At 40.9% G+C, this 13,607-nt stretch overlaps 3 protein-coding genes across 3 annotated transcripts; 2 read left to right on the top strand and 1 right to left on the bottom strand.

The window, feature by feature from the left end:
* Nucleotides 1–206: 206 nt before the first annotated feature.
* LOC139349994 (stonustoxin subunit beta-like) lies at nt 207–1,437 on the bottom strand. The gene is made up of 4 exons (XM_070991083.1): nt 1,386–1,437; nt 941–1,003; nt 713–855; nt 207–635 (listed from the first exon to the last, which is right to left on the bottom strand). The coding sequence occupies exons 1-4, from the start codon at nt 1,435–1,437 to the stop codon at nt 207–209; spliced, it is 687 nt and encodes a 228-aa protein (XP_070847184.1).
* Nucleotides 1,438–5,860: 4,423 nt separating this feature from the next.
* Nucleotides 5,861–7,280, top strand: LOC139350035 (stonustoxin subunit beta-like). The gene is made up of 5 exons (XM_070991126.1): nt 5,861–5,903; nt 6,146–6,178; nt 6,276–6,338; nt 6,439–6,581; nt 6,837–7,280. The coding sequence occupies exons 1-5, from the start codon at nt 5,861–5,863 to the stop codon at nt 7,254–7,256; spliced, it is 702 nt and encodes a 233-aa protein (XP_070847227.1). The 3' UTR covers nt 7,257–7,280.
* An 800-nt stretch (nt 7,281–8,080) lies between these two features.
* Nucleotides 8,081–9,887, top strand: LOC139350034 (tripartite motif-containing protein 16-like protein). The gene is made up of 5 exons (XM_070991125.1): nt 8,081–8,132; nt 8,958–8,999; nt 9,088–9,150; nt 9,248–9,387; nt 9,477–9,887. The coding sequence occupies exons 1-5, from the start codon at nt 8,081–8,083 to the stop codon at nt 9,885–9,887; spliced, it is 708 nt and encodes a 235-aa protein (XP_070847226.1).
* Nucleotides 9,888–13,607: the final 3,720 nt, after the last annotated feature.

Here is a 13,607-nt window from a genome sequence, read left to right as displayed (position 1 = left end):
ATTACTACACAATATTTTACATTCAGTTTTGACAAAACCAACACATTAATGATACACAATCACTTAAACAAATAGCAGCTTTTTGATCCATATATATTTCTATATACAAAGATTTTGGTTTTGAATGGACTGATGCTTGTACCCAGTATTATTCCAGCTTTAGGTTAGGTATTGCAAATTCATTTTGACTGGAAATGTAAAAAACTTTACTCCTCTCGTTTAACTAAGAAACATGATGACTTCTGTCCAACCCAGAAACCTGCCAACATCCTCCCCTTAAAGGTGCTTCTTATCTGCTGCAGCAGCCTGATCTCCTTTCTGGCCTCGCCCCCCTCCCCCTCCTGAACTTCTTCAACCGCATAAAAGTTGATGACACCAGCTGGATGGTCAAGATACACCCCGATGGTGGCGCACTCGGGAATGTCCCAGATTTCTTTGCTAATGCCATTGAACCACATCTGGTAGTGGGATCCACCCCAGCCGAGACCCCAGGACTGTTCATTCTCTCCCAGCCCACAGGGTCCATCGCTCCCCCTCCTCCCTGCCCTGTCATAGGCGACTCCAACGACCACCCATCCTGAATACTTCACTTCCCAGTAAGCTCGGTAGCCCAGGATGCCCTCTTTGCAAAGAACCTTAAAGGGGAGGAGGATGGAATTAGTTGAGCACTGGAAAAGGGATTTTACACCTGGATTTGTTGTTTAAAACCCACCTGGGGGGCATGCTCATATCTCTCTGGTCTGTCCAGGACGGGACAGGTGACATCATCTGTCATGCGTGACACCTTGGATCCGCCCTCTGTGATCCACAGCATCTTATTGGCTGTCTTGTCATCCAGAGAAAGGTTGATCCAGTCTGTGGGATGTGAGAGATTTGCAGAGGAACTCCATATTATGGGAGTGTAGAATAAAAGCTTGTGAATTCAGATGATTGTTCTTACATTTTAGAAGATCCGCTCTGCGTGTGGGCTCAGGGATGTTCGGCTCATAGCTCGGGATGTTATCTGAGTGATGAGAAAAGTCACATAGTGGGTGGCTGATCATAAGATGATAACAAGCCAAGGCAGCGGCAGTGCCTTGAAATTAAAATCAAAGAAACCCTTTAAGAGGTCAGCCCTCGGTGTGTTCACAGTTTGCTCTTTAAAACAGCGAGTTGTGCATTTTTCATGGTTTACTTTAAAAACTTTACCTGTTGGAGAAGCCACATCTTTAGATTTTTTTGTGCCTGTAAATATAAAATAAAGTCATGTAAAACTGCATGCATGAGTCAAGAAAGAACACCTGATTATCTTTCCATGGCACAAACACTAACTTTTACTCCTGGCTGATGAAACTTGTGGTGTTCTTCATTATCATGCTATCTGCTGGGGACTATAGTTCACTCACCCGGCCTGCCGTTTGCAGGAATGATCCTCTTATTGGGAGCGCTGGTTGGCATCTTTGTCTCTTCTTGCCGTGTTGAGGTTTTCTGAATGTCGGCGTCTGTCAGCGGCGTGCTGCTGCAATGATGCAAACGACTTCTTTATATACCCCCACAGGAATGGGGGTATTAAAGGTTTTGGGGGGCCCATGGGGCTACCTACTGTAGGAGAACTTTTGGTAAGGTATGTAGAGATAATGAGCTCACTAATGGGCGTGCCACAGAGTCTGCCAAACTAGGATATTCTGGTCTGTGCCAACAACTGACCTGCTGACCCATATTAATCTGAGTAGTTCTGAATTTACCTTTACAATTATCCTGTCATCTCTTTGTAATCAAACACACATCACGGAAACTGATAGCTGTTCAGGAATGCGGTCATCCTTTACCGTACAGACACTTTATGTAAGACTGGAAAAACAGAGCTTAACAGCAACTTGAGACCTTTTGGAAATGATGATGGAGAGTTTATCTCTGGTAATCCTGTGCTCTTTTAAAGAAGAGCACTTCAAGGTAAAGATATAATTGTTTTTATAATGTGCCTGATTTTCTCTGTTATGTCCTTTAATTAGGTTTTGAATCCTTGATATCCGTATTTAGACACTGTTTGATTCAAATGCTTCTAACATGCCATGTGTTCCCTGAACGTACTGATCTGTAGGCATTGCCTCTGCTTGTAGAAGTTAATCATTTATATACAAACCATTAATGTTTACTCATTGTAACTTGTCCCAAAAAGTGGTTTCATTCAAAATGTAAAGTTGTCAGCAAAGTACATCACAATGAAAACATGAGAGATGTACTTTTCTCTCATTTAATCCTATTATCTTCCATTAGCAGAATTGCTACAGAACACTGGTGCATTTAGTGTAAAAAGAGCAGATAGTTTGCACTGAATTCAGGATATTTAGACGTATAGACTCTGTGGACGGTTGAAAACTGATGTCTTGACCTTGACCATCCACAGCTCAGTCTTTTGGCAGAGATCACTTGTCTGTCAGCGGTGGTTTGTGAGCCTGGTGCCTCTGGTTACTGTTCATGGGATTGGAGGAACTCAGATAAGAACACATGCAAACCTGTTAGACACAACTGCTCTCCTTTATTTTCAATAAATCCCACTGGGCAATCTGGGACAGTTCTGACACTATAGCTCCAGGCATGTAGTGTTTTGTATGTCAGTTGCACTGTAATCAGTGCCCCGGTCTGTCATATGCTTGGGCAGGCTGGAACTCAAGAAGGACGAGACAGCCTTGACTCGAGGTTTTGGCAGGTTGCCCAAACAGTAAACACCTCAGACATGCAGCCCAGGGTGGAGAGCATGTCAGAAGAAAGAGTTTACGACCAGCGACATGCCATTTCTTTTGACCCATGCTACGTACTTTAAAGCATTTGATTGTAAATGGTTGATGTGATAATGCAGGCCATGAGTGTAGCTAAGCCTGGCATGACATGAACTGAGGAACCTCCAGACAAGTGACTCGCTGTTGTTTAAGTATTTAGGTTAGTGAGCTGTGTTTATATACTGTGTGTGTATCTGGACTTTGGTGGCGTATACCCGACATTACAATGTATGATTATCAGATGTTAATATCATATATCAAGTGACTTACAAATGGCTGTAATGTCATGATGTCAGCAGCCTGTTTGTACAATGCTAATTTGCAAAACAAATCGAATTGAATTTTGTGTGCGTACAAATACTGTATGTACAGCGTCCTAACTTTTTTTGGACTCGAATGTCATCACTTAAGTAATAAACTCATGATTTCAAATGGTTTGTTTCATGTTGTTTATTGTCAGATTCAATATTTGTATGTGATTAAGTTAAACCTGTAATAAAACTTCATATGTACTTAAGAATTTAAGAATTAATCATATGATATTTATAGAGCTGCAACAATGAAAGCTTGACAAAAATGTGACTTGACTAATGTGACAACAACTATACATTTTATTGTTTTTCATTTTAAATCTTCAATGCATGAACAAGAGGACTGGGTAAATGCAGGCTTTATAAATGTTGCTGTGGGAGATGTATTAATTGTTTGTCACATCCCATTTATAATTCTCAGCAAAAGCTGACTTTTTATACTTGTGAACATATTCCTACTTTTTCAATAAGTAATTCTTCTGCACCTGTTTGACCTCACACTTCTTTGCAGCTGAATACTCTGAAATGTGTCTATCTTTGTGTGTGTGTGTGTGTGTGTGTGTGTGTGTGTGTGTGTGTGTGTGTGTGTGTGTGTGTGTGTGTGTGTGTGTGTGTGTGCGTGTGCGTGTGTGTGTTCGCGTACACCACTCACCACTTCCACCATCAATGCATCAATGCTGTCACCGTGACATTGTGGAGAGATCAGCGGTAGTGATGTGGAGAGAGTTGGGTGGGGTTTACTTGGTAATAGGGGATGTCCTCCAGACACTGAAGCATCCATCTAACCTTTTTAAGGAAAAACAGACATGCACAGCTCCAATTACACAGCTCTTACGCCCCCTTTCCACTCCTTCCTATTGCCAGACTCCTTCACCTGTGTCCTGCTTTAATGGTATATAAGAGTGGCAATAAGCTGGAGCCAGCAGAGCCTCATCACACTCAGAAAGACCAGTGACATCAGGCTGAGACAAGCCCACTGCCGGTATCAAGATGCCCACCACCACAAGAATCATTTCTGACACACGGAAGTCAGACAAAGGTGAACTTTATTTCATTTAAAATCATTGGTTATCATTTCATTTCAATCATTTTTCCTGCTAAATCTCATACATTTTTGAATGCATCCATCAAAATAATTGGGAGTAGAGGGCCTGTAAGCGTGGAACCGGCTGCATATTGTTTAATGCATCTAACACGGAAATTATTAGCAATGCTTTGAATGCGCTGATTTAATAACCCCAGCCTGTGCGTGCAGCAGTGGTGGTTTTATGATCCTCTGAGGCAGATCCTGAGTGAACGGGTCACTAAAGTTTATGTCTGTGTGGAAAGCATACAGTAATATTTCACCAGCTGATTTCATGCTTGTCATTTAAGAGGGGCGTATAATGGCTTTATTGCCTGGGAGCAGGGGTCTGCAAGTGTCAACATCATCTGCATTAAGAGAGATTTAACATGCTGCATGTATTTAACATGCTGTAATGCCAGTCTTGAAAATGGGTGACATTCAGCAGGATTGTAGCCGGGATATTAAGTATAATCTAGTCTGAGCTCATTGATGTCCGCCTCTATAAGCTATGACAACAAGGGAAACAGATGTAGACTCATATGGAGCCATAACTTGCAGAGGTGTTTGCATCTGCTGTTTATGGTACAATTGTTAGCTTTTAAAATATATCAACACATTATTGATAAAAATGCACTTCCTCACACTTAAATTTGACAATATCACCATTGAAACAGCTGCAGCAAGAAGCTAATCACCCATAATCAAAGACATTCATCCAGTCCCATCATGACTTGACTAACAAGGCCCACATAGATTGCCGCAGCAGACCTGAAGCTGCTTCTAAGCCTAAATGCTTTGTGTGGTGTCAGGTTGTAATGAGACCAGACAAAGCAGTTATTTTCATCACCTCATGCTATATCCAGACAGGTGGCTTCACATTCTCGCATGATCTCTTTCAGCCTCCAGTCAACGCAGAGATAAATATGAGCTCATTTGGACGTGACACGCATACCGCGTGGCGTAAAAATAACCGTTAAGCTTGAAAAATGTTGATAATGATGACAAGAAGATTTGAATGAGTGCAGGTTCACCTTGAACTCTTGCATCACCATAGAAAACATGCAATGCTTTGATTATTCTTATAATTTGATTTTTGATTTTCTTGAATTGCATTTTGCTTCTTTTTGGATTGCTAAAATACACGTCATGAATATTCTGAGATGACACTGATGAGTGGATGATTATTGGTTTATTTTGGAGGTGATGTTCCTTGTTGATATAAATAAAACACATTACTTATGTTGACATCTTAATGCTGGGGGGATTAAGTGTCTCCCCTTCTTGATCTCTATCATTAACAAAAAAAAAAACAAAAAAAACTGGAGACTAAATTCTCACACATGACACCAAAATATCAGTTACCAAACTGGCATTAGGGATAAGCCTGTTACACGGCTAATTTATCAATTAGTACTTCACAGAAAGTTATGACACAGTCTTGACACCTATAATCATGTTTAATTTAAAATGCCTACAGACTAATTATTATTTTGTTTGTATTACTATAAGCTCCTTTTATTAAAGCAAGTCCCTTGTATTATTAGTTTAGGGAGTGTTACAATCTATCATCATCACATAAGCTCTACTGCAGCTACTTTTGATTTGAGACCAGATTTAAAATGCTATTTGTTGCCTTTTAGATGGCTTAACTCAACTTTCCTGGTTGTTATTTACCTCAATAAAGAAATATTGGATCATGCATCCCCAACTCATCTGACGCGAGCATGCAGACCATGTCCCGAATTGCTCTGAACACTGTGCTCTGGTGTGACCGAGGCCCGCCCTGCAGCCTGTGAGGTGTCTTGATCCTTCCACCCGCTTGGCATGAATCAACCTCTGGCTCCAGAAAGCATGCACTGGCTGATGTGATGATCTGACACAGGCAGATGGTTTTGCAGTGGCTCACTTCATCATCTGTTGAGACACACCTGTCACATACTGTTGCCTGTATACAACAATGCTGATCTTAACACAGGTTCCTCTTTTTTTTTTTTTTTTTTTTTTTGTAGCAAAAAAAGCTAAAGCTGGAAACACAGCCACAGGTAAGACACTTACCTTATTCCAGGCTGTTAAATGAAGATAAAAATCTCATCTATCTGCAGTCTGATGATGTTGTGATGTTGTTCTGTCACCCTTCAGAAAAGATCCCAGCCTATGAGCCAAATATCCCTGATCCAAAATGCAGAGCTGATCTCATCAAACGTGAGATTCTTATTCTTTCTTTTCATCTTTTCACAATTTGATCCAAGCTTGAAATTTTTTTTTAATTAAAGTGTCATTTCTGTTTGTTTTTTTTTTTCAGACTGGTTCAACCTTTCCCTGGATGACAAGACAGCCCATAAGCTGCTGTGGATCACAGAGGGCGGTGCTAAGGTGGCCCGCATGACCGACAATGTCACTTGTCCCGTCTTAGATAGACCAGAGCGATATGAGTACGCTCCACAGGTACAGTATAAAGACGGAGTTAAACTTGTATGTGTGAGTGCGGTGAACTTGTCATCACCATGCCATAGGCAGTGGAGTTTGATGTGACTGTAAAACACAGGCAACAGTGTTATGAACCAGAGCTGTCCCCTGTGTGTTTTAAAAACTGAAGAAAGTGAGGCTGCTCTAGATTCTCCCTCATGCCAGCTACAGTAAACCACAGGTTGTGTAAGACTACCTCCAAATTCTCAGTCATTCTCATCCACGTTCCTCAAGGTTCTTTGCAAGGAAGGCATCCTCGGCTTCCGGGGATACTGGGAGGTGGAGTTTTCAGGATGGGTCGTGGTCGGGGCCGCCTACGAACGAGCAGGGAGGAGGAACAGCGACGGACCCTGCGGCCTGGGAGAGAACGAGGAGTCCTGGGGTTTTGGCTGGAGTGGTTCCTGCTATCACGCCTGGCACAAAAGCCAGCATATAGAGATAATGGATGTTCCGAAGTGCTCCACAATTGGCGTTTACCTTGATCAGCCCGCTGGTATCCTTAATTTCTATGCTGTGGAGGAGGATGGAGAGAGCGCAGGAGGAAAGGAGGTAAAACTTCTGCAGCAGTTTAAGAGCTCCTTTAAGGAGAAAATGATACCAGGTTTCTGGCTCGGCTCACAGTCGCACTGTTGGATCACAAAGAAGGAGGAATAAAGGACTGAGAGAAATATCTCATCCTTTTGTAATAAAGCTGCTATTATGGCAGGTTTAAACACAGAATCTGTCTTCCGTGTCATTGGAACATTTACTACAACATAAGCCTGCATAAATCCTGCACATTACATCATAGTTAAAACATTAGTGCACATGAAATGCATTAGGTTAGAACATTACAATAAAGTGGAATCAGGCTGGGCTTCAGTTGGGATTCACCTTTGACCTTCCACTGTTTTGGACTTTCCTGAACCCCCTGGACCACTCGAGGATTATACTGATATATCTTATGTATTTATGCTCTTCCATTGTTATTGTTTGCTAATAATGTATAAGGGTTTGCTGCTATAGTTTGATATGAATGTATGTAGAAAGTAGGAATAAATAATAAAATACTGAGTGAGACCCCTTTTGTTCTTGTTTGTTCATCCAAATTTTAAAATGACTGCAATAATATGCAAAATGTAGTGCTGCACACGTACCAAGGCCATTTTCCACGTCTTACTTTCAGTCATGTTTGCAATCGTATTCTTGCTTTTCTGAACACACTCCTAAAGTTTCAGGTCAAATGCCTGTGCTAGAACCCCTTATATCCATATGTCCAAGTCGGGTGCATACACCCCCTTGAACCCCTGCTGAGAACCCATTCCACTGACCTCAACACCTCTTTCAGATGCTCCTGACACCCCCCCCACCCCCCACCCCCACCCCCACCTCATCTTCACTGAGGATATAAAAGCCAAGCGGAAGACAAGACTTTACATTTTTACTTTGGATGAATCAAAGATTTTGAAGCCTCTGGACGTGGATTATTAACACTCGAGATGCCAACTAGACCCAGTTCTACAATAATCCTCCCAGAAAACAACAAACAAGGTACAAGTAGTTTTGTACAATGTAAAGCCATTCTATTTACATGATCTATTTATGTTCTATTTATTCATTTGTGTTATGTATAATCATCCGTGTTTATCTGCTGATAGTTACTGACAGACGTGTGCCTCAGCAGAGTGTTTAATACAAACCTGCTCGTTTGCCTGCCGAGACTTAAAGAAGGGTGACTTTACATTTACACTTCAGTGCTGAACTTCTTTCATCAAACATTGTTGTCTCTGCCAGATCCTACTTGGATGGCGGTAGCTGTCATGTCAAACACTGTATTTGGGGCTTTGATAGCACGAGTGTGTTTACACGGACGTCGAAAATCCCTCATTATGTGGAAAAAGCGAATGATGGATGTCATGCCAAAATGAGTCAAAATGATGTCATTCAAGACCTTTAATTACAAAATGTAGCACCTTTTAATGAAATGTGTTTTGATTGTTTCCATAATAGACTACAGTATGTTATTTTGGAATTAAAATAAGTATCAAAGAGGTAAAATCTTAGTGGTGATTATACCTTCAACCATTGCAGTGATACTAACAAGCAGAAAATGATGGTGCAGGCTTTTCTTAATAAGACACATGTGTCAAATTTGTGACAAAAATAGACATGTCATCATGTCATTTCTCGACATGAGAGCTTCACTTGTAATTGGTCTCAGAAGTTGTTCTGAGATGTCTCCATAATGCAACAATTCCCGATCAAGCATCGCGTTTCATATCAGGACTGTTTAGATGTTTGCATCATGTGTTTGTGTGAAACAGGAAACAGCTCTTCACATGTTTGGAGTTTAACCTTTGACCTTGACCTTTTTAGGGAAGAAAGTTAAACCCAAAAAGAATGAGAAGACAAATGCAGGTAATAGACTTGAGGCATTCATTCACCTATTCAAATCTTTATGTGGCGAGCAGGAGTTAGCATTTACGCCAGTTTCTTCTCCTTGCAGAGAGAGTTCCTGTTTATGTGCCGAACATCCCGGAGCCGACAAGCAGAGCTGAGCTTATGAAGTGTACAGGCAGATTTTTTTCCCCCTCAGATACTTAAATGTTCAGTGCTATTTTCCAGGGATTATTAAAAAACTACCATTGCTTGATTTCCTCCTGTAGACTGGATGAATTTGTGCTTGGATGATAAGACTGCAAACAAGATGCTTTGGATTTCTGACGGTGGATCTACGGTGTGCCGTAGGACTAAGGAAGTTTGTCCCGTCCTGGATAGACCAGAGAGATATGAGTACTCTCCACAGGTAAGTCAGAAAACAACTCATTGGTTCATACGTTTATAGGCTGTCTGGTAAAGAAACAATTGTTTTCTTCTTTTTTAATTTCTTCAAAGGTGGTATGCAAAGAGGCTATTTGGAACACGAGGGCTTATTGGGAGGTGGAGTATTCGGGGTGGGTGGTGGTCGGTGCCGCCTATGAAGGAGCAGGACGGAGGGCTCATTCCGGGCCGAGTGGCCTTGGAGAAAACGACGAGTCTTGGGGTCTGTGTTGGTCAGGAACATGTTACCAAATCTGGTTCAACGGTGTAGACAAAGACATAAAGAATGTCCCGTATTGCTCCACAATTGGAGTTTACATCGACCAGCCTGCAGGGATTATTAACTTTTATACTGTAACTGGTGAGGGGGCAGAGAGGGAGGTCAAGGTGCTGCATAAAGTTAAGACTTGCATCGACAAAAAAATTCTTCCAGGTTTCTGGATGGGAATCCAGTCCTCATGCACGATACTGAAGAGGCCAGAATGAATCGTTAAAGCTAAAACTGATCAAATCTGTGACGAACATGAAACAATCAGGCTTTAACTCTTAACTGTGGCTTGTGCTTTATTCACATATTCCTTTAATTCTTATTTAATTAACCTAAAATTATGTTTAATAACAGTTAATCAAACATACATACAGTTCTTTGCTGAAAGAAAAAACATTTATTGTTATTAGACTTGTCATAATTTTTGAGAGATATTTTTACAATTTTTGTGTATTCATTTGTCTGATACTCCTTTACTGTATACTGTATGTTTGATTCTATGCCATCAAATTGGATATTTATGAACTGATTATGATATTCATCTTGTCACTTCATGAAATCTGAAATAAAGAATGTATTACTATAAATGAACGCTTATGTGCAATTGTTTTTTAATCAAAATATTCTTTTCTCTTGCCATGTTTATGATTTATGACTGCCAAAACTAGATTTTCTCATGTTTCAAGTTCAATATCAGCGCTTGACCTGATTTAAGGCTTCTCATTTGTCTGTCTACTGGGTGAAGGACTTCGGGTGTTCCTAAGATTTGGTTGCACACACAGTGTTAAGAGCCAACAGCATCAATCCCCTCTGGATTTCTGCAGGGTAAAGAAGAAGGAGTGAGAATCACCCCCCTCTGGGTGAAAGGGCCTCACTTTGATATGTGAGAGGCTCCAGCTCGAAGATCACTTTCCTACTTTGACAGGTGGGCCTCAATTCCTGCCGCCTTCACACCTAAAGCATGAGCTTAACAGAAACTAAAAGTGGGACAAACACAGAACATTCACACTCCTGGAGGCCTAGTGCATCACGCAACTTCATTCAACAAGTGCCATGAAGAATGCCAGTGAGCGGCTACACGTCATTCCAGTATTTCATACTTCATATTTCATTAACTTTAACTGCTGTCATGTCTCTTACAGTACATACTATATAATAAATGCCATGCACAGCTGAGATGACTTGTGAAAAGATATATAAACATGTATTAACAGACGCTAACCCTTAGGTGCATAGACCATTAGAACCTACACTTTCACACACCAGGTGGGTAAAAAATGATCCTTTCAGGGTCATGCTCATATACTGTAGGCCATGCTACTTAACTACTAGATCCTTGTTTCTGCATGCATGGAACGGCTCCACTCAGCTCCCTTTTGGGATCAGGTACTTTCCTTGATTTCGTTTTCCACTGCAGTCATCACCCCATCAATGTAGGGGGATTGGCTGATTGTCAAAGCAACGCTGTGTGACACTGCCCTGCCATCAGCTTCAATGCATCACAAACACAGGAATAATGGAGGGCATCAGTGGGGATGGTGTTCTACAGTCTCAGTATGCGGGTGTTTGTCATAGCAAGGGAAAAAACTAAGAAAAGGCTGAAGACAGCAAGACAAAACACTGTGGAAAGTAGCAGGAGAGACAACCAGATGGATGTGGTTGCCCTGTGCCATGCGAGTGACGATTCTCTGACCAATCAGTGGAGTGCAGAGTTTTAACTCCACCCTTTAGAATCGGCTCTGTTGTCGGCTGTTTAAAATCTTAGATGCAACTGTAATAATTTTAAGCCACACTAGTAAATATCACCACTTGACCAGTGGTGACGGAAGGAAACTGGTCCCTGGGCGCCGGTCGGCTGGCAGCTCCTGGTCTGCCGCGGAGGAACGACATTCCACGATGTGTTAAAAGCGGACAAAGAATTTCACTTGCATGGCGTGTGCAGTTCCCTGTAACTCTCTGTGTGCTGTGACAAATAAAGGGATTTCTTCTTCTTCTTCTTCTTCTTCTTAAAGGCTAATAAAAGCCGAAAATGTCTATCCAGTGCATACCTGAAGTAAAATGATAGCTGTTTTTGAACCATTGGGAGTACGTGCATGGTTGTTTTTGTGAAACAAGAATACAAAAAATTGAGATTTTGTCATATTTATCCTAAAAAATATTGAAAATGAAGAACTCAGGCCCGACAGGTAATTTCTGGCACATGTATTGTTAATTGTTGCTACGTCACTGGGAAGATCGAGAACAAGTTTAGCATCCTGTTATTTTTCTGCCATTTTATTTGCTTCAAAATTTGGAGGTTGATTTTAGCCATCTACTGTAGGTACTGAGGCCAAATTCCCACTTGAATACTTATATATATATATTTTTTTGCACAGAAGATCGACGTTGTCACACCTCATAAACAAATGTGGAATCCACGTCGTAAACAACATCTAAACAAATATTTGTTCCACTAACTATAAAACTAACAAATATTTTGTTACATATATGCATCTACAGTGTAACTGCTGACACACACCTAAGTGTGATTTATGCAGTAGTTCCTGTGATGAGTGTGAGTGAGAATTTACACTCAGTAAGCTTGGCAGCTAAACCTATATGACAGGTACAAACAGCCATCGCGGGCTCAAAGAAAACACCATTGCAGATCATGGTCCAAGAATAATGACACCCCCAGAGCGCCAGCGCCCCACATGTTTCAATCTGGATGTGATGTGTCTGGATGGGCTTATGCGAGGCATGTGAGTGGGTGGTAACTCTAAGCTTGTGTTATGAGCAAAGTGCTATAAGCTATATAAGTGACACATATAGCATGACATATAGGCTGCAGGGGAGAGTGGCCCACATTTAAAGCTGCTGTCTGCTCTGCTTTGCATACAGTCTTTTACAAAAGGCTTTGCAGCAAAACAGTCACTTCTGAGCTTCCCGATGAGCCCACATTTGACTGTGAAAGAGTCAGTTGTATAATGTATTAATAGCAATAAAAGATCGAAATCAGTTTTCCTCTGTCATCCTCCTGTCAGTGTCCTCACTTCTTCATGTGTCCCTTGTGCAGCAGCTCAATGAGTTGATTTCAGTAGCAGTTTCTGAATTACATCCACTCAATGAACTCCTATTATTTAATTCCCATCTGGTCCAACACCACCCTGTCAATGATATGCAGCACTCATTCATTCTGACACTTCTGGTCCTGGCAGATTTATTGTCATGTACCCACTGGCCCGTGTTCAAGCGGTTTACAGTGTAATGTGGTGTGGTGGGAGCATTGATTACATGTTCTCTCCTTCTCTGCTTGGGTATGTATGTAAAGAATACACACACATTTTTTATACAGTATGCACACACATACACACACCTCTCTCTCATTAATCTTCTCCATGTCAGCTGTCTTTCCTGCATATAATTACAGATACCGATCTAGGACATGTGGCGCTCCTATAGTGTCTATAGTATATGACACTGGGATAGTGGGTCAGGGTCTGTTTGTGGATTACTGTAGCAACTATTTATTTATTTATTCTTTTTACCAGTGTTAACTAAATGAGAACACATCCTTTATTAGGATTAAGACCACAATGGAAAAATAAAATATTATATATTTTGATGCATTCATGTTAAAACAGGATTTTAAACTGTAAACAGCAAACTGTTTGGTAATTGGGCCTTCATGTGTAACCTCAAATACAAACTTCAGGTTGTTCTTATAGGAGTGTTTCAGTTATTTATGATAGAATTAATTTGCCTGTTTTTTCTTTATCGTCATGAGTTAAAATATTAGTCTATTACGTTAACCCCAACAAATCATCAGAAATGTTACACAACAAATATTACTGATGTAAAACACTGTGTTTCTAAGATTATCCAAAAAAAAAAAAAAAAAAGTATTACTGTATTACATATACTACTGACAGAGGAGCTTGACACTTCAGGTACATTTT

Source organism: Chaetodon trifascialis, chromosome 21, assembly GCF_039877785.1.
Source record: "Chaetodon trifascialis isolate fChaTrf1 chromosome 21, fChaTrf1.hap1, whole genome shotgun sequence".
NCBI classification, from domain to species: domain Eukaryota; kingdom Metazoa; phylum Chordata; class Actinopteri; order Chaetodontiformes; family Chaetodontidae; genus Chaetodon; species Chaetodon trifascialis.
The sequence above is the reverse complement of the archived record's forward strand: the minus strand, read 5'-3'. Positions and strand labels throughout refer to the sequence as shown.